Below are 24466 nucleotides of genomic sequence, written 5' to 3'. Positions count from 1 at the left end.
ATATATTGTATCATGATTCATTCAAATAATGCTTTAAAAAGTTTAAAAAACCCAAATGCACCAACACGTAATAGTATTATGTGGATTCAATTTACTTTGGCCCCTTGCTCTTTTACGTCTGTTAATTTATTTTGATTTAACTATTTGTTTTTTATATATGTTGTATAGACTGTATATCTACATAATTATGTAACACTTACGAGGTGTGACTATTTGTGTTACGATTACGAACAATGTCAATGGTGTGTACAAATCTGAGAAAATGTCATCATATAATGTAATATTTGCTGAAATTCTATAAAGTTTATAGAAAAAAACCTGTAGCCGTGCTGTCTGACTAATAAAGTTTTTTGAAGCACGTGACCAATACTGTCATGTCTGCGCCCTCGTGTACTGCGTGGTTGTTGTAGATGTTAACACTATTTTGAAGTATCAGAAAAACCACAGACAATCAAGGTAGGGTTATTATTTGCCATTGTCTTTACCTATAGCTGTTTTATTTATTTTTATTTACCAAGCCATTTGTACTTTATATTTTTTAAGAATACTATATGTAGCGTTAGTTGGAGTAGCCTACGTGGGCACCCGGCGGCTGCTAGTTAACTTCTCACACACTCGTTTTCACGAACTCAGTTTGACAGCGGTAATATAAAATATCTATTTATTTGTAGCAACATGAAGACAAAGATGATGATGAAGCCGAAATACAGGCGTCCGTCCTCCGGGATGAAAAAACAACCCAAACGGGACGTTCACATTAAAGGCAACTGGAAAGCAGTAGAGGTGGATCCAAGCGTCTTCTCCGAGGAGGGCATGGAGGGTCTGGTGTGTTTTGAAGAGATGACAGATTACCGTCTGGTAGACCCCAAGAAGATTGCAGCGAAAGAGGCGAGAGAAGTGCTTAAGCAGGAGAAGAAGAAGGAGAAGATGAAGGAGAAGATGATAAAGAAGAAGCTGCAGCAGAAAGCGAAAAAAAGAAAAGCCAGCGAGGTAGAGAAGGCAGCGGGGGAGGGCAAAGAGGGAGCGAAGGCAGAGGGGGAGAGCAAAGAGGGAGAGACAACAGCTGAGCCTGCAAAGAAAAAGGCAAAAAAGAATAAGAAGAAAGCCAAGAAACTGGCTGCAAAGGAAACAGAAGAACCAGCGGAGATTTGTGCAGAGGTGAAGCAGCAGCAGGATGAGGCTGTAGTTGCAGGTGAGGAGGGAGGGGAGGATGACACGGCTAAGGATGACACTTTAAAAGATGCTGCCATTATCTCAGAACCTGACGCCCAGTCAAAACCTGCAAAGAAGAGCAACAAAAAGAAAAAGAAGAAACCGAAGCAGAAGCAGCAGGTAGAAAATGATGAAACCCCCGAGGCAGAGCCAAACCAGGAGTCTCCATCAGAACTCCAGGCCTTGGATGAAGGAGAAGTTAGTCCAGATATAGTTTTGAAGCCCTCCAAAAAGATACAAAAGAATTGGACAAATGCAAGGCAATCTGGCTCCCAGGACCAAAAAGCTGACGTGAGTGCATGGAAGAACTTGTTTGTTCCCTCCCCTGTGCTAAAGGCACTGAGCAGTCTTGGATTTGGTTCCCCGACCCCTATTCAAGCCCTGACTTTGCCTTCAGCTATAAGGGATCGTATGGATATCCTGGGGGCGGCAGAGACGGGTAAGAAAAAAAATACCCTTGTAGTTTTTGACCCATTACATTATGTCCTCATATTTCCTAAAGGAAAATGTGCTAACTTATAGATTTCATCATGAAACTTTGCCAGTTGATTACTTATATTAAAGCATCTATTTTTTTTGTATTACAATTTTGTCAAATGTTTGAATGTTTTTACCTGCTGTGTCTCGCCTTAAGTGAATCTCTGTCGTTACAGGAAGTGGAAAGACTTTGGCTTTCGGGATTCCAATGATCCACTCCATCATGGAATGGAGGAAGAGTCCAGAGGAGCCTGTTGACGAAGGCACAGAGCCGAGCACACAGGTGGAGAGTTTGTATTTACCGTCTGTGGACGAGTCAGAAGACGCAGCTGATTCCGCCATAGAGGAGGACGAGGCTGAGGAAGAGGAGGGCGTTGACGTCGCGGCGCAGGATGAAGATGACGCAGACAAACACGATGACGGCGACGTTGAGGAAAGGGATGACGACACTAGACTCGGATGTGTGCAAGTCATCGAAGATGCAGAGTTTGATTTTGAGCCCGAAGCGGAAGCACAACCTGCCGTGAGGCGGAATCAGCCTCTGCTCGGACTGGTGCTCTGCCCCACCAGGGAGCTGGCTGTTCAGGTCAAGCACCACATCGACGCTGTGGCAAAATTCACAGGTAAGTCATTCAAGTTAAATGATAAACTTTATTTCCAGATTATATAAAATTTAAAGAACAGGATACTCAAGATGTTGCCATCATGCAGACATCCAAACGGCGATTGTGGTGGGCGGAATGGCACAGGAGAAACAGAGGAGGATGCTGAAGCGCAGACCAGAGATCATCATTGCCACTCCAGGACGTCTGTGGGACTTGATCAAGGAGAGGCATCCACATCTAATCAACCTCAGGCAGCTCAGGTCAGTCACAATTCAAATCTTCTTCTTACACGATAGTAGCCTGGCTCCGCCCGCCCGCCTACTTCCGGCCAAATTTCATTTTCCCTTCAGTTGTCAGTCTGGGTGTACAGTGCATTTCCCAGCTTTCGCCGGAGAATCTACAGTCGTCCAATCAGCGAACAGAGCGAGTGGCTGAGAACGATGACGTCGAAGTCACGCTCCAGTTTCAGTTGAATGCTGCGTTCCTTTATACTCGGAAGAAGGAGATTTCCGACTTGGTAGTTCCGAGTTCCGACCTGTCAGTGTTCCAGTGCATCTGCTCGCGAAAGTATGGACGCCTAAAACCTTTCTCGTCCAAATAACTAAACGTTAGGCTCTAACAAGTTACTGTTGCCAGGTACCGGTAGATTCATAGACTACAATATGTAGTGAAGTCGGAAATTTCCGAGTTCCCTGTCCAACTGGAACGCACCGTCAAAAGCCGGCTCATGACACACTTGACGACCAAACGTGATGCGATTGGTTGGCTAATCCAGAGTGGCACTGGACAGATACAATAGTTTTAAACTTCGACAGACACCCGCCTCCAAGTGAGTGAACGTTTGCCAATTACAGCACTTCCAGACCTTCTGTACAAATTAAATGAAGTACGATGGTCTGGTTGGACCAGGCTAACACGATAGGGCAACATGGTGAAATTCAGTATTGCAAAATGAAAAATAATCACATGTAAAATAAAAAGTGCAATAAATCAATATAATATTTTTTATAACAACCTTTTTTTTAATTCAATCTTGTAAATTTTTAATGAAAACAAAAAGCATTCAATACATATAGCCCCACCTGCCCGCTCACCCGGTTTAACTTATTTTTTTTTTAAATGATAGTGGAATGATCTGCCATCCTCTGCATCTGGTAGGAGTGTCGGTGATGTAGAGTGTGCCCTTACTTACATTTTTTTAATTTTTTTTTTATTAATTTTCAGTTATCGAAGCATAGATGGCCATAGACATGCTGCTTACATTTAAAGTTTTAAACTAAAGAAAAAACTAAAAATATGGAGTGCGATTCGATTTTTTAAATGCTGTTCAAGAGGGACCTCTTGAGGAGTCATTTCAGTATTATCCTGTCTCTGCAGCTCTGAATGCATTTATTCCTATGACAGCGGAATGTTGAACTCAAGCTTATAACTGGCAGCTTCCTGGCATGATCATTCACAGAGACTGGTTTCCTAGATATTCACGCTACACATTGCTTAATTATTCTACAGGTGCCTGGTGATTGACGAAGCGGATCGCATGGTGGAGAGAGGCCACTTTGCAGAGCTGGAGAGCCTGCTGGAGATGCTGAACACCGTGCACTTCAATCCCACAAGGCAATCGTTTGTCTTCTCAGCCACACTGACCATGGCTCGCATCACGCCCAGCCGCGTCCTGCAGAAGAAGAAGAAGAAGAATCTGGACCAGAGGAGCAGGCTGGAACAACTGATGGAGAAAGTGGGGATCAAGTCCAAGCCCAAAATCGTTGACCTGACCAGGAAGGAGGCCACAGTGGAGAGCCTGACTGAGACCCAGATCCACTGTCAGAAGGAGGACAAGGACTTCTACCTCTATTACTTCCTGCTCCAATATCCTGGCCGCACCATGGTGTTTGCCAACAGTATCGAGTGTATCAAGAGACTCAACTCCCTGCTGGTTATCTTGGACCGTACTCCTCTGCCTCTTCACGCCAACATGCACCAAAAGCAGCGCCTCAAAAACCTGGAAAGGTTTGCTGAGAGGGAGAGGTGAGTTTTGGACACACTTGCAGAAGCAGCCTGAATTAATTTGCCTTAGGTGGGTGGGACATAATCTAGCAGCCTTGGGTCCCTTGAAAAGCGCTATCAATTTAAGTTGTTATTAGTTAATTGTGTACAAATATGTAAACACCTTGTATTAGGAGCTTATGGGTTTCATCAGAATGTTTTATAATTTAAAAGTCTATAACCACAGTAAAATACCTTTTCTCAAGATTTTAAAATGAGTAAACAGAGGGTGTAGCTTCTACCTAGGACAGACGTTTATGGTTTAATCAATTCCTCAAATGAGGCCAGAGAATTCACTTGAGGGCGCTTTGAGGGGGTCACCCCTATGTTCCCACATCCCGATTGTCCCACAGCCCTATGTTCCTGAAATTGGTGATTAGGTTCCAGCATCCCAACTGGGGGGTAAGGGGACAGGGAGAGTTTAGAATAGGAGTGAGACTGACACACACAAACTATTGTCTACTATATAGTTAGATTATTTAGAAATGTGGGACCATCGGGCTGTGGGAACATAGACACGCTCCCGCTTTGATTTGTCTGTACATGTCCTTGGTCAAAAAGAATAAACCACAGCCCAGAATATAAATTTGGTAAAGATATATCTAGTTCTTGAAATAACTACTAGCCCTGTGTATCATAGAAATTTATATTAACACCTTAAAGAAATATTTATTGTATCAAACACTGAGCTCCACCACCATTGACTTAAAGCTCACTAAATTTCACATTTTCATTCACAGTTGTGTTCTGCTGACTACTGATGTGGCAGCAAGAGGACTGGATATCCCCGATGTTCAGCATGTTATTCACTATCAGGTAGGCTTTTTCTATTACTCTTGTCCACTGCATTTATTCATTTTTGACTGAAAGCCAGTAACTTGTATTCAAACAACATGGGTATTGTCCTATATAAACAACAACTGTCCTCATTAACTATATCACCAACCAGGTTCCCAGGACATCTGAGACTTACGTCCACCGGAGTGGCAGAACCGCAAGAGCCACCAAAACGGGTCTCAGCGTGCTGCTAATAGGCCCAGACGACATGATGAACTTCAGAAAGATTTACAAGGCTCTTGGGAAGGACGAGGACGTTCCCATGTTCCCCATAGAGACCAAATGCATGGAAACAATCAAGGTGCGATCCAGCATTAGGTCCTTGCTTTTTGCTACATTTTAGAGGTTATGTTTGATAGTTTATTGTTGAGTGTGTTCCTCCACAGGAGCGGGTGAACTTGGCCAGACAGATCGAGAAGATTGAGTTCCACAACAGCAAGGAGAAGCACCACGACTCCTGGTTCAGGCAAGCGGCAGAGGCCTTAGATGTGGATCTGGACGATGATCTTTTACGTGGTAAGACCAAATTAACACAAAATATCTTGTAACATGTTCAGTCTATCTAAAATACTACAAATACAGACGGTGTAATGTGCCACGTTATGTCCACAGGCAGAGGAAAGGATGAGGAAGATGACAGAGGACAGCAGAAGCTGGTGAAGGGGATGAAAAAGCATTTGAAGTATTTGATCTCCCAGCCCATATTCAAGAATCTGGCAAGGACCAAGTACCCCACTCAGATGGGAAAGCTGTCCCTGCCTCATATGCCTCTGGCTGGGATGGAAAGTGCCCTGACCAGGGTTTCACTTGAGGAAAAGAAACGGAAGTTAAAGAAAGGTGGTCCACCGCAGCAAAAGAAGCAGAAGAAAGAACAGCAGCAGTGACATATTAATGACAATGTGTGTGTAAAAACCTATCTTTGGCAGGATTTATGGAATTGTTAATTTATGTATTTCCTTTACATAAATTAAGTTCAATTCATTTAAATACCTGTTGCACAATGTGCAACAATTGTATTTCCGCTGTACACTGCAAAATTTTATAAAAATCTGTTTTCGTAAGTGTCTTTAAAATCCAGTTGGGATTTTTTATTCAACCAACATCAATATTCCTGAGTTGAGCTGAGTCCTTGTGGAGCGTTGGTCAGTGCTGATGTCGCGGGTAGAGAATATTATAATGTGAAGTTTGGTAGAGGAGGTGTAGCGAGGGTTCACCACCCTCTGGAATGATGTGGTGAGCCAAATGCTGTTCATCCCCCTCCATGGAGACGATGTGGATGCAGATATCCAGGGCCTGTGACAGAGCTAAGATGTCCACGTGATCGCACTCCATGGCCATAGCCTCCACTTCCTGGAATGAAGAGAACAAAGACATAACTTGACAAGTTGTTTCCACGAATTTTCTTTAAGTAAAAACTTGGAGAAAAGATGATCTGCTACTTGTTCACTAGATGGCAGCAGCACCGTGTTACTAACTTGACGACAGTAGACTTGTAGATTGGGCGACTCCACAAAGTTGCGGAAGAAGTCGGCGTGGTTTTGCAGGTGTGCTGAAGTGAGTAGCCTGAGATACTGCACCATGCTGTCAGAGGTCAGGTGGTCATTGATGAGCTGAAGCAGCCTGTCTTCATGCTCATCAGCCCGGCACTGCTCCACAACATATACCACCTTCAAGAGAACACAAGCAATAAGGTATTTTCACTATTTGGTTTTACAAACCTTTTCTTAGGTCTACAGGTGTGTCTTGAATACTATAATTAACATTCCTGCAGGTTAACCAAGCTGGGAATCTAGTAGCAGACTAGTCACCCTTAACAAAGAGAATTGTAGTAAGTCACTAATTGTATTGATCAGGTCCAATGAAGATTTGAAGTCAAAGCAAGTCCAATTGTTTATAACTTGCAGTGCCATTTATGTCAATATCTGGATTACGGAACCTTCGCGGACAAGGTGATGCTGTCCGCTGTCAGCCAACCTTTCCCATTTCAGTTAACCTCCCTAAATTTTTTAGCTGGATCCTGATGTTTTCCATATACAATATGCATTGGTGGTTATGTAATTTTTATGTAAGGTATCTTACAAATATGTCCCATGCCACCCCCAGTCCCCTAGGTTATTGCCTTGTTCCTAACGTTTGTTTTATTGCTGGAGACTGATTTCTAAATTATTCATAAACTATAAATAACCCTCATTGTTGCTGAGCACTTTATTTGAATGAAAAATCAATTATTTTCCATGGGTATTTGAAATCGTGCTTAAGTGCCAAACGGGTAAAATTATAATGTGGTGTTAAAGTAAAATGCATTATATAGCCTACTGCGTTCAGGTGGTGCTTGAAGGAACTCTCGTCAAATCCCGCAGAGGAAAAGGCTTTGCAGGTTTGAATGATTTTCTCCTTAAATCTGAAAGTGAAACCAAACGGACAAGGGCCACCTTAAATGTGAAGTGACTTCAGTTTGGACAAATGGCAGTACTGACGTCAACTGACCTCTGCAAAGCCCTGGCATTGTGTAGCACTGACTCCAAGTGTGCGAAGCAGAGGGCTCTGTAGAAGCAGTTCCCATCTCCACGCACTTGTCTCACCGACGAAAACTGGCTGTTTAAATCCTAACAAAGGACAATAGGTTTGGTTACTACATGGGGGTGACTATGACCACCAACCTACAGTACGTCTCTCCAACTAATAAAAACCTACTTTGTATTTTGCACCCGGCGTTAGCCCAGGAAATAGCGAAGAAATGTCCTCTCGGCATGAGACAAGGGAGTCAGCCTCCATCTGTCGACAAACAAACATCGTTACAGTCCGCGAGACCAGACCGCGGCTTAATGGCCGCGCGACATACCGACATATTTCAACAACATTGTGGGGGGGGGGCGTAAGAAAAGCGTAATTACAGTTTAGCAAGACTCCGTGCGTCAAAGCGGTGTGTCAAAACATTGTTGCAATGTTTTTTTCCATTTTCCTAAACCGGATGTTTGCACGTACCACGTGCTCGTGTTAAAGGGACAGTACAGGGTTTATTGGAGTCATAGGCTACATATGAGTCATACCCATGCCTTTGCTGAAAAAGTCGTCGAAGCTAAAAAAAAACGTGACTGAAATTAGAAACCAGTGTAACCTGTGTTGGCCCAAAATATTGCAACCTATTGTGGGTTAACTACGCTACCCTTCAATATGTATCCATTACTGCGAGGTTACTGCGAGGTCGACACTGGACAGGTAGGTGATAATCAATTCCTAAACTTAAAACAATTAATAAAATTAGCAATGGGCTACTTTGTTAAGAGTTAAATCCTACATTCATATATGCATATATACTTAAAGTAGTAGGACTACTTAAAGTAGCCTAATAAAGTTTTTTTTTAAATTAACAACTTCAAGTAGGCTATGCATCATATTTCTCTGTTGTGTTCTCAATCTGCAGTAACAACTAACTGTAGCTTTGACATTGTTGTAGTGTATTGAAACGTTTAATATGAACCTCTTAATTGTCCAATACATGTTATGTACATTACTTGAGTAGATTAACTTTGTTAATCCTTTCTTGTTAGTGAAGAGACCGCTCAAAAAGACAAACTAGACTAATATGGCACATCACCAACCAAAGGTCTTGCAGCCTGTCAAAACAGATTATAACTTAATCCTAAAGAGCTTTGACAACATTGTCCAGAGGAGTAGCATTGCATATATGAATGTAGGATTTAACTCTTAACAAAGTAGCCCATTGCTAATTTAATTCATTGTTTTAAGTTTGGGGCGACTGTGGCTCAGTTGGTAGAGCGGGTCGGCTGATGATCAAAGGGTTGGAGGTTCGATCCCCGCCCTGCCACCTGTGTCATGGTTGTTGTGTCCTTGGGAAAGACACTTCACCCATCTTGCCTCATGTGAATGTCGATAGTTAGCCTGCCGCTATCGGTGTATGAATGTGTGTGTGAATGGTAACGTGGGAAAGGAAAACAGGTCTCCTTTGCAAAAGAGTCTTCGGTCTCAATGGGATTTACCTGTATAAATAAAGGTTAAAAAAAAAAAAACATAATTGGTGGTTATTGTCTCCACTAGAAGCCAAGGCTGTTAAAAAATAAGATAAGTGTTTGTCAGTGTATGACTTGTTTTGCTGTTAATCTTCAGTGTATTGTACAAAAAGACAAACTTTGTGGTGAATACAGAATGGGAAATGGAAAGTAAGATACTCGACTACATTATCTTTTTACAGTATTTAATAAATAAAAGGCAGAATATCACAAGCAATCCTTAATGTGCATCATTTGAAATACTAAATCACAGAATTGTTTCTCATTGCTGTTTGTGTAATCTAAACCTGAGAAGATAATTGTATACATACCAACGCCGTTTTTATGGGTCTTACTTCCTGTCTGACAGTATCATTCGATTGTGATAATTTTGTTTCAAAATGCAACAGTGATGACATTCCAGAGTTCTGATGCAGGAATACACTTGGTTACCTTGTTTACAACAGAAATATGAAATGTTAGGATAAAATAATCCTTTATTACACATTGGGACAGGTTCAGTTTTGGTGAGTGAAAATTGTGGTGCTTATAGCATTTTGCTTTGGGATTTTGAACATGGAAACTGCAACACAAAGTCAAAATAATAGTCAAAGACCTCAAATGTTGCCAAAAATATCTCAAAATGGGGTTAATTAACTACATTTTTAAGTTACATCTCAAAGTTTTCATCGTCAGATCATCATCTTAACACGAGTCATTTTAATTATTTTTAAGGTAAGATTTTTTTCAAGTCAAATTACTTTTTCCAAGGGCAGAAGGTCAACAAATCCTGATTGCTGTAAGCAGTAGCACCATGATAAGTTGCAAAAAGTCCCACATCAACTCGTCGTCTCACTCTTTTTACTGACTTTACTTGAACTTTTGATTTGTGTTTTACTGCCAATGCTTTTCATTGATCCCCTCTCTCTCCTGTCCGTCAGAGCTGTTCTGCTTGTCATCGCGGAGCCCGACTCCATCAGTCTCCTTGCTCTCCTCTCTGTGTCTGCTTTGTCCAAAATGGACTCCTGAAATTAAACCCTAGGTTAGTATAACTTTAAATTATTCGTATGTATACCTGATATTGCAGTTTTTTTTTATTGAAAATATTACCTTCACCATGTCCATCATTGTCAGTATGTTCATGTTTTCCAGAGGTCCATACGATTTTAGATAACACTGCTCTGCAAGGTTGTTGATGGCCATAAGCAAGCTTCCCACTTCTTCAACCTGAGTGATAATCGCACATTGACAATATTTCAATTCAAAAATATATAGGGGAAGGTGGGGTGATTTGTGCATTTTGGAAGTTGCAAAACCCCTTGTTTCTAGAAAACCGTGGAAGAAATTGGAAATGTGACCACATATTTAAGAAGAGCCATCCATTTGACTCATCCTGTAAAGAAGGGAGACACAAGGAATAAGATATAAGCACATTTAAGCTCAAAAAACTGTGTTTTGCCTTTCAAAGTAAAATTTCCATGATCAAGGTTTTTTGATTATTGTGTCTGAACAATTATAGACACGTTTGAAAACATTTGACACATGTTTTAGTGCTTTGGTATGCTACACTTTGAGTCTATATAGTTAGCACGATGTCAACCCTAAATTGCTGCATCATGCCTATTATCCAAAATTCTGGGGATGGGGTGATTTGTGCGCAAGGGCCTGGGTGAGTTATAAGTAAGTAAGTAAGTAAAATGTATTTATAAAAGCACATTTATGACAGTTTGCACTGTCCAAAGTGCTGTACATAGTGCATTCAGTAGGTAAACAATGAAGGTAAAATAACAATAACCAAAATAAAAGACGTAAAGCCCATACATCCACATAAACACAGATAGTAGTGCAGAGGTAAGTAAGTAGTGCAGAGGTTAATGGGGAGGAAACACCAGGGTGTACATATGGGTTTTGAGCCTTGATTTAAAGGCAGAAATGTAGGGGGAATCACATTTGTCAGGTGGCAGTTGGTTCCACAAGCACGGAGCAACTAGTGCAAAGTACATTTCTGAGAGTTGTGCCAGTGGCATGGCTGTATACGCTGGTCACCAAAAGAAAGTGATTGTCTACAGTAGCTCAGAAGAGAGTGACATCTCAATTCCACTTAACGACACCACTGATGAGAGTTCAGATGGCCAGAAAGATGATGATGGTGACTTTGTCATTGTGACAAAATGACGCACAAATCACCCCACTACGTGGGGTGATTTGTGCGACAAGACAACTTTTTTTCCGAAAGCTATATTTCTTAAACAGTTTATTCCAGATCCAAAGTTTTTATTGCCAGGGATGCACAACATCCTGAAATATATGTACATATTTGAGTTGGAGACATAACTGTCAAGGCCTCACTTTAAAATCACTTTGAGTAAAAAGTTGCACAAATCACCCCACCTTCCCCTACTGTATATATTTTTTACAAATTAGCTTACTCATAATCTTAAAAACATACCTTCTCTCTGGACAGGCCTTGCTCCATCAACAAGTTAACCTCTGCCTGCTTGTTCTTCTCTTTAAGCGTTTCCAACTCATTTTGCAGTTCAGACAGTTCCTTATTGGCCATCTGTGACAGACATAAACTCTCAATAGGTTGTATAGCGCTGTCATTTAAGTTGCAGTGGCAGTGAATATCTGTGCGTGTGTCTGACCAGTTTTTTGAGGCTGTGCTCTTGCGACATGGTCTGTATTTGCCGCTGGCTCTGCTCCACCTCCTCCTCCAGACGGCCCAGATGCTGCAGCAGATCCTGGTGAGTGATGGACAGGGTCTCATGGCGCCGGATGATAGGCATCACCAAAGATTCAGACCCATTATCAAGGTGAGCTGGAAATTATTATACAGTTTGGTTGATCTTACGGTTGATCTTTATTCATCAGGATAAACAGCTAAATGCGCTCATGGACTCATGGCAGGGAATAAAAGTCAGTTTTTAAACTCACTGCTAGGTAGATAATCCAGTGTTTTCATCAAGTAGTCCTCATAAATTCTGTATTTTGCCATTCTCTCCTTTAAAACTTGCTGCCTGTGAATTGAGATATAGTATAGCTGAGGTAAGAAAGTGTCTTAATGAGAGATATCCCCTGACATTAACGCTTGGGTTTTAAGTTCTTACCTTGCTCTAAGTTGTCCCAGCTGTTCTCTCAGATCTTCGATTTCTCTCTGCTTGGAAATGTTCTGCTCCCGTGCGGCCTCGTACTTCTTCAGCGCCCGGCGCCGCTTCACTTCATTTTCGGCCACAAACTTCTCAAATTTGGTCGCCCTCTCTTTAGTCTGGGTAAAAAATAAAAAAAACAAGGGGGCAACTGCATTATAGGACAGTCTTCTACTCCCAAATTATTCTTGAACTTGTGTAGTTTTTGGAGACTTTTATTCACCTGCTGTTGTTTGATTTCCAGTTCAGTCCTCCTCTGACTCAGTGTCTCCACGCAGCTCTTGAATTCTTGCCGTTTGAGTGTGAGTTGCTCGTCCACCTCTTCTAACTCAGCCTGTTTCTTCAGGACCAAGGTCTTTTGCAAAGTGTTCACTCCTGCTTCAAGGACTCTGCCTGAAGGCTACACATATTGAAATACGATTAGCTGCATAAAACCCTTTTCCCTGTTAAAAAAAAGAGAGATCCTAAAATATGATAACACATGCATATTATTATTATTATTATTATTATAACCTTAGGTCTATATCTATTTTAATAGGCCTAATGGATGAGAAAAAGACACTCCTAAATCCTTATTTGCTAACCATGCTCTTACCTCTGTTACAACAGGTATGTGGTTGACATGTCCCTCCTTTCTATGTCTGAGGAGAAAAAACATTTATGAATGAAAAGATGAAGTACGTAGCCTATGTTAAGTAAGTTGACATATGCTGCCCTTTGTGGCACAGGCCTACCTCGTGTCTGCCGACTGTGTTACAAAAATGTTTCTTATCCTGTTCTCTACCGTCAGTTTTAGACGGGGATCGCTGGGATCTAAGACCGGTAGAGATGAAGTCGTCATGTTTTTTATATTGTCCGTGGTCCCGGTGAGGGAACAGGTCATGCAGTAATTCCACGAAGAGTCGATCCCTTTCTTTATATGTCCATGAGTCGATCGAAGGTCTTTTCCGGAAGTTTTTCCTGGATTTGTGTAGCTGTTGCCCGGGAAACCGCGGGCTAGACAACAGGGAATGTGCTGGGATCGTTTCTCCGTTGTCATGGCGACTGCAAGCGAGGCGGTTCTGTCTGACCGAGCCCGAGGAAAATAGATGAAGGTCCGAGACGAGAAGAGAATCCCGAGAGCCGTGAACCAAAGAGAACAGTGGACCAATATGGACTGATGTCCTGGAAGCGGTTCGGGATGTGAATAGCTAATAAGCATAGCCTAAATACATTTTAAAAAGATAAATGATTCATGTAGCCTAAATCAAACTCTGAATTGCATCTAGGCCTAGGCCTAGGCCTACATCTTTTTTTCCTCATTAAAACTAGAAACTTTGAATTTGCAAACAACAATTTTTTTTATAATTGTTATTTCTTTTAATAATTCAGTGATATAGGCTACTCAATAATCAATGGAACTTTTATTTTATTTGAAGGAATTGCTTTGTTTAACTGACTGCTGTTTTTCTGTTTTCTATTTTATAAATTCAGGCTATTGCTTTGAGTAGGCCTAGCCTAGCCTATGTTTGTTTTGTTTTTTAGTTTAGTTTTGTCTTTGTGATAGCCTACATAATATATTTATAATATTACAATATGTAAAGAGGGTAGGCATAATAAGCCTCTGCTTCTTCCTACACCCTTTTCGGCCATTGTTACTTTTAAACAAAAATTACTGACCATGTCTGTAGGCTACTATGTCTTTGAGGTCATGGACCGAAAATACATTTTACTACTACTAGCCTACTACTACTAGGCTACTACTGATGCAAGCAAACACTGATAATTCATTTTAAACAGAAATAAAAGTATAAAAAAGACAAATGAAGCGACAAACCAAAAATTAAAAAGGCCAGAGTAAATAATAGAAAAAAGGAATTAAATAGCCTAGATAAGGACATGCCAGGGGTCAACATAAATAAATAGAAAAGAGCTTTACAGTAAAATAAGAGCACAGGCTAACCTTGTTTTTGCTGAGGTTATTTATAGTTCAATTTCTTTACTTAAATGCATATGTTACTGGGTGCATTATGTCTACATCACTGAAAAGTGGTTTCAAGTCCCCACATCCCTTTTGTGTAAGTTGAATATTATGATTAGTTTCCAAACTAGTTGTGGTGTCGCAAAATTGTGCTGTAAGACTATGCGTCTCAAACCCAGACTTCCCTCCTTGAGCAAGATGAATGGAAAAACTGAATTCAGTTTCAAAGTTAAGTGCTAACATCCAAGTGAAAACATTTTTTTTAAGGAGAGGGTCTTTTACATAATAGATTTAATAGACGGTTATCCATAGTGGACATTTACCATATCAAGGGAAAGCACAAGACAAAGTTATAAAAGTTATGATGGCTGCATCCAAATTAGTTTTACTATACTAGCTTAGTGGCTGTCTGGTACACCTCAATGGGACAGAGCCATTGCTAACAGTAATAATAATACTTTTCCTGCTGACAAGTCAAAATGTCTGCTGTATAAAGGCTAGTTTTCCCTATATGGGCATTTCTGTCAATGAATTAGATCTAAAATTACCTTCACGTTCACAGAAAGACTAACATGAACTTCTGAAGTCATTGTGAAATTTGACATGCTGCAAAAAATACTAGCTCTCGGTATAGCTACTATCTTCTATCATATTATTATCCAACATCCCTGCACTAAATCCTACCTCTAATTTTAGTCTGTGATAGAAATATCTAATATTCTCTGCACGCCACGTATATCAATGAGAGAAGAGTTACCAATGTGGGTTTTAGTTCTTTGATGGGTATAAATGATAAATATATCCTAAATCTTTTTTATTAGCACAAGGGCAACACATTCCCCTGCATCAATCTACTTATCTCATATTAAACATTTAATGTGATGATTGAGTAGAGCTCAATTGAGCTGTCATTAAATTACCTGAGGTTAATTTGTGTGGTGTACAGTATAAAATAACATAGTGTCTTCATTTCCTGTCACATTTAAACTAGTTGGATGAGGAAACTGACAATGGTATTTTTGTAGAGTTACCTAGAATCAAAGAATGGCACAACTTTTACATTTCTTTGTTAAACATAAACGTGTTATTCCTCGTAAATTTGCCTAGTCTCATTCTTCTGACTTTAAATAGATATGTTGAAGGACCTGTTTGTGACAGACAAAGGAAAAAAAACACTTCCAGTTTAGATGCACGAAACACTTCCTCAGAAGTGATTATGAAACCAAAATCGTCTGTCATTGCTGTGTGCCCTTGACGCACAAGTTCATACTCCAGCATGTCACAGTGAGAGAAGGATGTTAGAGAGAGTCGGTGGACCAACACATGTGAGATATTAAAGCAACTTCATTGAACGAGGAATCAGCAACACTGTCAAGTGGTGAGTTGACGTTATTGATGGTTCAGGCTTTGTGTGTGTGTGTGTGTGTGTTTGTTTCATCCTTTTTTTAAATATAGTGGGACAGATAGCATTTTCTCAGTCCATTAATCATAGTCAAACTTGAGCAAATAAACTGTAACTCCAGCTTGACGTGTTATTCTAAAAATGCCATCTTTTGGCTGCACAGCTCGCTGTAGCACTACACAGTGACATGACCTCCCATCAGTGTTGCCTCTGGAACAGCAGAGTAAAGTGGAATCACACACAGTTGAACATGCCCTTAAAAGGCATCTATCCCTGTTGCCTGGGCTGCTACTCTCTGATGTCTTCCAGTGCAGATTTCAGCTCGTCAAATGAGCTTGGTCTCTTAATTCATACAGTATGGCTTTATAGTATGTGTTTTTATATTTTGTTACTATCTCTTCTTTTAGGGACTTTGCAGTGACTTTGGCTTTCTGGGTATCCAAACTTGGGGACATCTCCTCCTGTGATGATTGCAGTGAGAAGATCCAGGTCTATTTACTGGAGACTGAACAATGATATCAAAGACAGGCTGGCTGTGCATTCCCTGGGTCTACACTCTTCAGCCAACTCAACAGTACACTTGCCAAGGTGAGGAAATGTGATATTATGCACTTTTATAAAACATTTATAGTGCATGATATATGTACATGTCCATGAGTTTCCCCCTTGCAAATACTTTATTATAACAGAATCTCTGGGTAATCCTCATAAAATGTAGAACATATTTATTTTATTATGGGTTAGAATTCCGATGTTATTTGTATATACATTTGTATAAAGTAGTTATTTACAGGTCAAGGTTATAAAAACAATAATACTGTGAATATTTGAAGTAGAAACTGTGTTTGTGATTTATTTACATATGAGGCTCATTGGTAGCTCAGTACATGTGACTCTCCAGGCAAAAATAAACACTTGTTATGATCTATCCCCTGAAAAAGTTTATAGCTATTGTGCGTAACTTATGTCGCCCCCTTGAGGAATTCTGAGTAACTACAACAAAGATATCTGTGAATCTACATGATCATTTGGTGATCGTGCATGGATTTTTTACCTTCTGTTGTAAATCCAGTTTTTTTCCCAGCAGTAGAATCAATAACTGAAACAATTCGTAATGCTGCCATACTGAGAGATATAGATAAAGTTGTGTGGACCTAGTAAGGCTAAATCAACTTTGTGTCAACTCAGAATGAAAATATTCTTAATCTAGCATTTGGTTTCTTCAAAAATAAGCGGAATTGTAGTTCTACAATATGCTGACATACTGGAAAGTCCTCACACTCTTTTTCCTGCTGGTGGCCTGACTGTCAGTGTGAGTGTGCAGCTGATATTACTTTCCACATGCGTTGAAATGTAAAAATCTGCACTTGTAAACTGCCGCTGCTATTACTGTAATATCCTGCAGATCAGATGCCACAGATTAGGGCATGCAGGTTTGTTGGTCATATATCCTCCCTCTTGTGGAGAAACCACAGGCTGCTTATCACCATGTATTGAGTGAGTGAGTGAGTGAGTGAGTGAGTGAGTGAGTGAGTGAGTGAGTGAGTGAGTGAGTGAGTGAGTGAGTGAGTGAGTGAGTGAGTGAGTGAGTGAGTGAGTGAGTGAGTGAGTGAGTGAGTGAGTAAGTTACAAGCCAGAATGAGGGGCGTCACATCAAAAAGAAAATAGTTTTGACACACGAAGCACATGAGCTCTGCCCAGAATCAGGTCCTCAACAGGAATAATTATGTCACTGTGCTGTGGAAGAGTAGAGGAGTTGTAGTTTTGGCCAGGCAAACCAATTAACAATATATATTTTTCTTAGCAGTGTCATGACATAAGACTTCTTTTTCTTTAAATCATTTATTTGTTTATTTATTCTCTTATAAATGTATTTAAGTGAATTATTGATTGGATGATTCTGTTGTGATGATATCATCTAACACAAATCAGAGGTTGTGGTCATGCTTGTGTAGCTACAATAAAGAACACAGTATCTTGGCATTTGTAGGTTGCAAGTGGTGGTCTCCTGACCCAAGTTTTATTTATATCGTGGCTATGGCCCTAGTGTAGTCTATTTGATTATATGAGCTCTCAGGCATTCAAACGTGAGCAGTGACTCATGGTGGGTCTATCTTTAATCTTTTGTAGTAGGCCAATGCGTAGTGTTGTGTTTTTCCTCTGGCACTAGCCCTATTCTTTCGTATTCCCCTCTGAGATTAATGCTTTTTTTTTTTACTATTTAGTGTTGTTTAATGGTATAAAGGTTTCACACAAGGAAATACATCCTGGCTTAGACTTCATTATCTCGTGTACCGTTTGCCTTATCTCTGGATGTCCGATTCTCTTGACATATATGGATAAACCCGTCACCCTGCCGCCTGTCTGACAATACGTTCCTAAAATAATCCGACTGAGCACAGCTGAGCCCCGCGCGCCTCTGCGCTCCTCCGCCGCGCTGCGCGAGGAAAACACTGCCGTGAAAGCTATCGCCCGTCATGACGAAATTCAGCTATGCTGAATACTTATCTCAGTTCCGTAATGCTGGAGGTAAAAGCAATAATGATTTGTCGCGTCAACTGCGAGGAGATGGGTGGAGAGGAGACAACCAGAGCGACGAAACGTTAGAGCCCGAGTGAGTCTTTTGTTGTGTTTGACACGGAGGCTGCATATGTTCGTGTGCGTGTGTAGGCTACGTGTGTTGGGCTCCTTGTGAACTGCTTAGGTCCTCTGTGTCAGTATATAACAGTATGAGCAAAACATGTTTAATCTTTTTCGATTTTTTTACAAAGCATGTCAGTTAGAATAGCTCAGCCTAGGTTGAATAAAGCAAACATATTTCAGAGAACCACCTACTGTATTTGTAAAAAGATTTAAAGTCCATAGTCCATTCTCTAAAATGATCCCTAATTGCATACAAATTGAAGATTTTAATTTTCTCCTTTCTAGTGATGTTGAGCCGGTGGTCTTTGCCATCAGGAGAGGGGATGTGAAGGCTATTGATGATCTGGCAAAATCCACTCCCCATAGCCTGCTGAGGGAGAACAAAGACGGGTGGATACCTTTGCATGATGCTGCCTTCTGTGGACAAACGGAGTGCTTGAAGATCCTACTGAGAGGTATGACATTGAAAGCATTATTGAGGGTCCCTAAACAGAATGGGCTCAGTGTGACATTATAAGGGAAACATAGATCTATTTGAATAGGTGAATATTAAACAGGAAAACCCAACTGATTTGTATAATATTAAAATGTTCTGCTCCAGCCCATCCAGGTTCAGTAGACAAACGTACCTTGCAGGAGCAGACAGCCTTGCTGCTTGCTGTGTCTTGTGAACACTTGTCATGTGTCCGGTGCCTCCTGGAGGCGGGCGCCGAACCCGACATCAGCAGCAAGAACAAAGAAACCCCTTTGTACAAAGGTACAGCTGTGAAATTGAATGTATGGAACATAGCTATATAGTAATAGACAAGTATAGATAGCTGTGTATCAGCCAGGCATATGGCAGAAATGACTCAGTTTCTTGTCTGTTTCTGTAGCCTGTGAGTTGGAGAACGTGGACATGGTGAGCCTCATTCTGTCCTACGGAGCCACTGTGAACCAGCGGTGTGGACAGGGGTGGACGGCCCTCCACGAGGCTGTATCCAGGAACAACACAGAGATCTCTGAGATCCTAATAAGAGCCAGGGCCTCCGTCAATCCAACCAATACCTACAGCATCACACCACTCATTGTAGCAGCTCAGCGAGGACACATGAGGGTGCTGTGCTACCTCATAGAGAAAGGTACTTTACTGCACAATATATTCCTCCTTCTCGTGTTTCTGATCCCCATTGAAAGGCTATTAAGGAAGAGTGCTTTTCTGTAGGTGCAGATGTGAACATGCAAACATGTGACGGCGTCACAGCGCTGCATGAGGCTTGTAAAAACGGGTGCAAGGAAAGCGTAGCGATGCTGTTGACTAAAAACGCAGATGCCAACAAACCCGCTAACTCAGGACTACTGCCACTGCATGTTGCTGCCAAATATGGACACCATGAGTAAGTTGAAATACTATAACTTGTTAATTGGGTATTATCACAACATAAAACATTGGCGAAGATGTAACATTTGTATGCAGATAAAAAAATTGTGGTCATAATGTACACAATGTACATAACTTGACCCACACTATGATAAAAGTTATAGAAGCTGCTTTGTGTCTTTTTTCTTCATGTCTTCTGTTCTATTCACACTCTCCCTTTGCGTTCAGGATTGTGTCCCTGCTTGTCTCTGTGACGAGTCGAGCCAGGCTCCGCCACAGTAGTGTCAGCCCCCTCCACCTGGCAGCAGAGCACAACAGACGAACAGTGGCAGCTGTGCTGCTCAAGACAGGTGCAGATGTAAACGCCACACTGGCCCCCAGTCACTCCATCCAGTACACTGATCGACGCGTAACAGCCCTCTACTTTGCTATTGCCAACGGCAGCACTGAGACAGCCGAGGTGCTACTGAAAGCCGGCGCTAGTCTAACCCTAGACCCAGTCAGTCCTCTGCTGATGGCCGTGCGGCGGGGCTGTGTCAGCACTGTGTCCTTGCTTCTGCAGAGAGGGGCCGACATAAACGCCACAATCCCGTCGTACGCTACGAAGTTCCCCGCTGTTGTTGGACTTTGCATGGATAATCTACCTCTACTCAAGTGCCTGTTGGACAATGGCTGCGATGCCGTCTCCTGTTTTACCTGTACATATGGCAGCGCCCCTCACCCAACATCAGAAGGATACCACATACGAACTGTTGGCAGCAATGGATACGTTTTGCAGAATGACAATATGTTCCCTTTAAACTGCAGCGAGCCAACAGATAAGGCAATGCAGGTGGGTAAAATAACCCCAAAAAGTGTCAAACATTATGAAATAGCCAAAATGTCTTATGTTCTCTATAAGTAATCAAGCCTTTTTTCTGTTTCCCCTCTTTAGTTCTGTGAGTGGATATCAACACCAGTTATGTGTAAATGGGCAGGACCGATCATAGACCTGCTGCTGGAGCATGTGGGTCACGTTCAGCTTTGCAGCAAGCTCAATGAACTGCTGGACAGCCACGAAGAAGGGCTTGCCGTTAGGAGGAAGTCATGTCAGTATCTTATCATTTACTCCCATCCTAACATGCAAACAAGTCTCTTTCTCTCTCTTGCTTTCACTTCCTCACACAAGTATACAACACAAATGTAGTCTCCAGATGTGAAAGTGACAACCCTCTTTGTCTTTTCCTTTTGTCCTGTCTACAGTGTCCCCTCGTCCACTGCTGCACCTCTGCAGATTAGGAATCAGGAGCCAAATGGGGAGACACAGATTGAAATTTCTAACAAGCCTTCCTCTGCCGGACAGACTGATCAGATATCTGAGCCTGACTGACTGACTTTAAGATGTAATTTAAGCAATATAGGCATCAGAGATGTGACTAAATTTATCATTTTTTTCCTGTCTTTTTTTAGTTGCATCTTATATCTGAACATCTGTAAATGGTCCTCTCAAAGCAGCCCTCGATGTGTACAATATCTATTTATAACATGTGTTATGCGACAATTGGTATCTTTGATCTGTCTGTGCGTGAAAGGGAAAATGATCTCATGCCCAAAGGAATTCTTGAGGGAAGTTGAATCTTTTATTCAAAAATAAAAGTCAGTTTCAAATGCGCCTATCAAACATTACTTTGAAGAAGAAACGGCAATCTATGACGTCCCACATTCTATTCTCATAGTTGAAAGACAAAACTATAACAGGATGTTTTCCTTCATTTGCACCACTTTTGGTACTTAAAAAAAGCTCATTCTGTGTAGAAACCTAAAAGTAGAAACATTTGAACTTACTGTCAGATTTCAGATACTTGGGAGGCAGCAGACTGGCATGACAGTCAACAATAAAAATAGATGTAGCTTTCCAATAAGTGCTTGAGGAAGTGACTCATGTACAAATTTTGAAAAAGGAGTTGGCTGTGTAGAGCCCAAATTAAAAATAATTAGTCCTATTTACATATGTATTGCGTGTGACACGTCCATTAGTAATTAAATGAATCCAAACACACTGAAGATCGGTGACTGGATGGTCGGTTTGGTCGGTATGGGTTTGACCACAACGTGTGTGTGAATTTTCTGTCCGTAAGCATACTCCGGTCTCTCTGTGTCAGTCCCCGTTGCTTTGCTCCATAGTCCCAGGGGTGGATGAGGGACAACAATGTGACTGTGGAGGACCTGGTGTCCGTGGTACTGGAATGGGCAGCAGCCGCACACACTCACGCAGTGGTGAGAAGTCAGGTCCAGGTCCAGTATCTCTTTGTCCGCAGAGCTGCGTCGGCTGGACGCAGACAGAGCGGCCTTTGCATCATCCTCATAACTCCTTTTCCTCTGTTCATTTTCACTGCCCTCAGATGTGCCTGCAGGGTTCTTTTTCAATCCCATATGTGAGAGCTCCCTGTTAGTTTGGGTCAACTTGGGCTCCTCCCAAAATGAGGCCGGTAGTTGACGTTTCCTCATCGGCACCTGCTCCACAGCGCTCCCCATGTTCTCCACACCTTGAGCATCTGAACTGGCCTTCTCTGGGTTCTCTGCGCTCGGGTGAACGGTCCCCACAGGTTTGGCGGTGCGCCCGTACTCGGCAGATCTGTGCGTGTGGCATCTTGGAACTCTGGAGTACTTCTGAGAGAAACGCTTCAGTTGCTTCTGCAGGTATTTCCTGTGATCCACGGAACGTCTGCAGGGAGCTGACTTGTCCAATGCTGCTTTGATATCACTGGATGCCAAATTGACAAAATTCAGCAGCATCTTGACCTCACTGTCTGCATTTGCCATCTTTGCAACGGGTTTTGATCAAATCAGTCCATGTTAGAACTTGCAGTCCATCGTCAAGAGCTAAAGGAAAGTCAGTAGAAGAAAAAAAATTGGCAATTTTTTAGAGAAATTCTGCAATCAAGCCTAAATTGGATGTAATGTAGTAAATTCCGTTTTTTGTCAGAGAGTAATAACCACTTACTCACCACTGCTTGATAAATCCAGACTTCAGAAGCCACAGTCCTTGCACAGACTTCTCTCCAGACTGCACTAGGAGCACTTCAACAAGTTGAATGAATATAAACTCCTTGTAGTTATGGTGGGTGCTTTCCTTGAACCAATCAGCGACCTCAGGCCCCTCACTATGCACCCCAATCAGCCTCCAAGCGCTCTGGTATCAAATTCTTCACCATTGCAAATTGTTGTCATGGAGATCTGGAAAAAGCCTCTGAGGGGATGCGATATTTCTCCTGCACGGTGATCTCTGTGCGTTGGCCAAACGTCTTCCGAGTGGGCATGAATAAAAATGAGTTCAAATTCTGCTGCAATATGCAAGCGTTCTTACTTTATTCTGGAGCTGTTAAAGTTGGATTTTTTAACATGGATAGCCCTCATACCCTCCCCAAGAGTGATGTCAGCTGTAGGATTTGGTGAGGGGGGGGGGGATGTTAAGAGTGCATAACCATGGAAAGGGGCTTGAACGCTCAAGAATCTTGTCTTTCTGTTTGCCCCCTCAATCGAACGACACAAAGGCTGAATTACTCATTCAAACCTCGCGGGACAAAGGCAAAGGAGCTGGATAGCACTCCCGCATTTGTAGTCAAACATTTAGAGACTTAAATCGAGTCGTCATGAAGGAGAAAGAGTCGGACAAAGCCCATAGAATTGCCATCAGCAAACATTTTCCTGTGTCATATTATGGGGTCTCCATGGCTCCCTCTGGCCCGCGGACAATAGCACAAGTTTGCACACTCGAATACTGTCACCCTGCCAACGGCAACAAGGGCCCAAAACAGGACAATCCCCAAGAGAAAGCATGGGCTCCGCGGGGAAGGTTGCAATGGAGGAGGAAAAAGGGGACTTGTGAAATGCTAATTGAGCTTCATCCCCTTTTTGAAGTGGAAAAAAATGGTACCTATCGTTCCATTGAACCGCAGCAGCAGAGGAGTGAGATGTGAGGAAACTGTTTGTCTGGTCAGTAACACCTCATGCTTGTGCACTACGTTGCCCTCAAAGCATACACCCGGAAAAAAAACGCTCTTTTCTCCAGGACAGATCATTTTAAAAACAAATTGTGCCGTCTGTATCAAGGCCACAGGTCATTTGTTGTGAGCGAGCTGCAGGCCACATGATCGATTGCCCCATTCACTCAGTTTGGGGTTGTCTGAGGAGAGCCCTGCAGGTCTATATGTGCTCTGACTGGTCTATCTTTTTAGGCGGCGCTTCCCTCTTGTTCTGAAGAGGCAATGGAACCCCATTGTCCTCCTCTCTTATTCTTCCCTTCACCTCTCTGTTCAGTTGAAAAGGCCAATTAACAATGGAGGTCCCCCCTCCCCCTGGCCTGTCACCCCACTCCTGTGCTTTTGAAGTGAGGGAGAAAGAGGAAGCTGTAGTGGCATCCCAATGTGTCGCTGTCCTTTTGCCAAGAAAGGTGGACGGACGTGATGTTTGTCGATCATTTCAAATATTTGAAGAATTCAGAGCAGATTTATGAAACTTTATTAACATTTACCTATCGACCTGAGTTCAGTTTAAGAGTTTATTAGTTCTGCCTGCACACATCACCAGCACACCTAACACAGACTTACAGATATCAGTGATTCTTGAGAATTGGGACAAAACAGGGTGCCATGTTGAAAAAATACAAGCCCTTTTTTCGGCTAATTATGTATCCAACATATAAGCTACTGAGCTAAGCTTTGACACAACCTCCCAGCTTTTGTTTTTTTTATTGGCTTATCACCACCGTCAGATGTCAACTCCGTCAGAT

At 41.9% G+C, this 24466-nt stretch overlaps 5 protein-coding genes across 5 annotated transcripts; 2 read left to right on the top strand and 3 right to left on the bottom strand.

Annotated features, from left to right (window-relative positions):
* The first annotated feature begins 370 nt into the window (after nt 1–370).
* On the top strand, nt 371–6286 carry ddx24 (DEAD (Asp-Glu-Ala-Asp) box helicase 24). Its single transcript, XM_080042617.1, has 9 exons — nt 371–456; nt 672–1651; nt 1866–2312; nt 2401–2554; nt 3804–4319; nt 5078–5153; nt 5287–5475; nt 5561–5690; nt 5787–6286. Exons 2-9 carry the CDS (start codon nt 676–678, stop codon nt 6056–6058), a joined length of 2760 nt encoding a protein of 919 aa, XP_079898743.1. The 5' UTR covers nt 371–456; nt 672–675; the 3' UTR covers nt 6059–6286.
* A 21-nt stretch (nt 6287–6307) lies between these two features.
* Nucleotides 6308–8138, bottom strand: LOC307261930 (ubiquitin thioesterase OTUB2-like). The gene is made up of 6 exons (XM_080042618.1): nt 8069–8138; nt 7869–7949; nt 7662–7780; nt 7491–7575; nt 6650–6841; nt 6308–6524 (listed from the first exon to the last, which is right to left on the bottom strand). The coding sequence occupies exons 2-6, from the start codon at nt 7947–7949 to the stop codon at nt 6318–6320; spliced, it is 684 nt and encodes a 227-aa protein (XP_079898744.1). The 5' UTR covers nt 8069–8138; the 3' UTR covers nt 6308–6317.
* A 1885-nt stretch (nt 8139–10023) lies between these two features.
* On the bottom strand, nt 10024–13171 carry ccdc197 (coiled-coil domain containing 197; the record flags this gene model as incomplete). The annotated part of the gene is made up of 9 exons (XM_080042265.1): nt 10024–10209; nt 10295–10411; nt 11634–11744; nt 11830–12002; nt 12119–12201; nt 12292–12449; nt 12554–12730; nt 12926–12971; nt 13065–13171. The coding sequence occupies 9 exons, from the start codon at nt 13169–13171 to the stop codon at nt 10024–10026; spliced, it is 1158 nt and encodes a 385-aa protein (XP_079898391.1).
* A 4998-nt stretch (nt 13172–18169) lies between these two features.
* asb2b (ankyrin repeat and SOCS box containing 2b) lies at nt 18170–21189 on the top strand (the record flags this gene model as incomplete). The annotated part of the gene is made up of 8 exons (XM_080042844.1): nt 18170–18306; nt 18621–18790; nt 18937–19092; nt 19211–19456; nt 19540–19711; nt 19924–20527; nt 20630–20783; nt 20938–21189. 8 exons carry the CDS (start codon nt 18170–18172, stop codon nt 21066–21068), a joined length of 1770 nt encoding a protein of 589 aa, XP_079898970.1. The 3' UTR covers nt 21069–21189.
* Nucleotides 21190–21714: 525 nt separating this feature from the next.
* Nucleotides 21715–22497, bottom strand: LOC307261713 (protein FAM181A-like; the record flags this gene model as incomplete). The annotated part of the gene is made up of 1 exon (XM_080042291.1): nt 21715–22497. The coding sequence occupies one exon, from the start codon at nt 22495–22497 to the stop codon at nt 21715–21717; it is 783 nt and encodes a 260-aa protein (XP_079898417.1).
* Between the last annotated feature and the right edge of the window lie 1969 nt (nt 22498–24466).

This window comes from Ammodytes marinus (assembly GCF_949987685.1).
Source record: "Ammodytes marinus genome assembly, chromosome: 15".
In the NCBI taxonomy this organism is placed as follows: Eukaryota; Metazoa; Chordata; class Actinopteri; order Uranoscopiformes; family Ammodytidae; genus Ammodytes; species Ammodytes marinus.
The sequence above is the reverse complement of the archived record's forward strand: the minus strand, read 5'-3'. Positions and strand labels throughout refer to the sequence as shown.

Excerpts from the sequence above, each read along its gene's own strand:
- ddx24 (XM_080042617.1), top strand. The coding sequence starts at position 676 with ATGAAGACAAAGATGATGATGAAGCCGAAATACAGGCGTCCGTCCTCC. Across the intron at positions 1,652-1,865 it reads CCTGGGGGCGGCAGAGACGG|GAAGTGGAAAGACTTTGGCT; the intron begins GTAAGAAAAAAA and ends CTGTCGTTACAG. Across the intron at positions 2,313-2,400 it reads CGCTGTGGCAAAATTCACAG|ACATCCAAACGGCGATTGTG; the intron begins GTAAGTCATTCA and ends GCCATCATGCAG.
- LOC307261930 (XM_080042618.1), bottom strand. The coding sequence starts at position 7,949 with ATGGAGGCTGACTCCCTTGTCTCATGCCGAGAGGACATTTCTTCGCTA. Across the intron at positions 7,781-7,868 it reads CGCCGGGTGCAAAATACAAA|GATTTAAACAGCCAGTTTTC; the intron begins GTAGGTTTTTAT and ends GTCCTTTGTTAG. Across the intron at positions 6,525-6,649 it reads TACAAGTCTACTGTCGTCAA|GAAGTGGAGGCTATGGCCAT; the intron begins GTTAGTAACACG and ends TCTTCATTCCAG.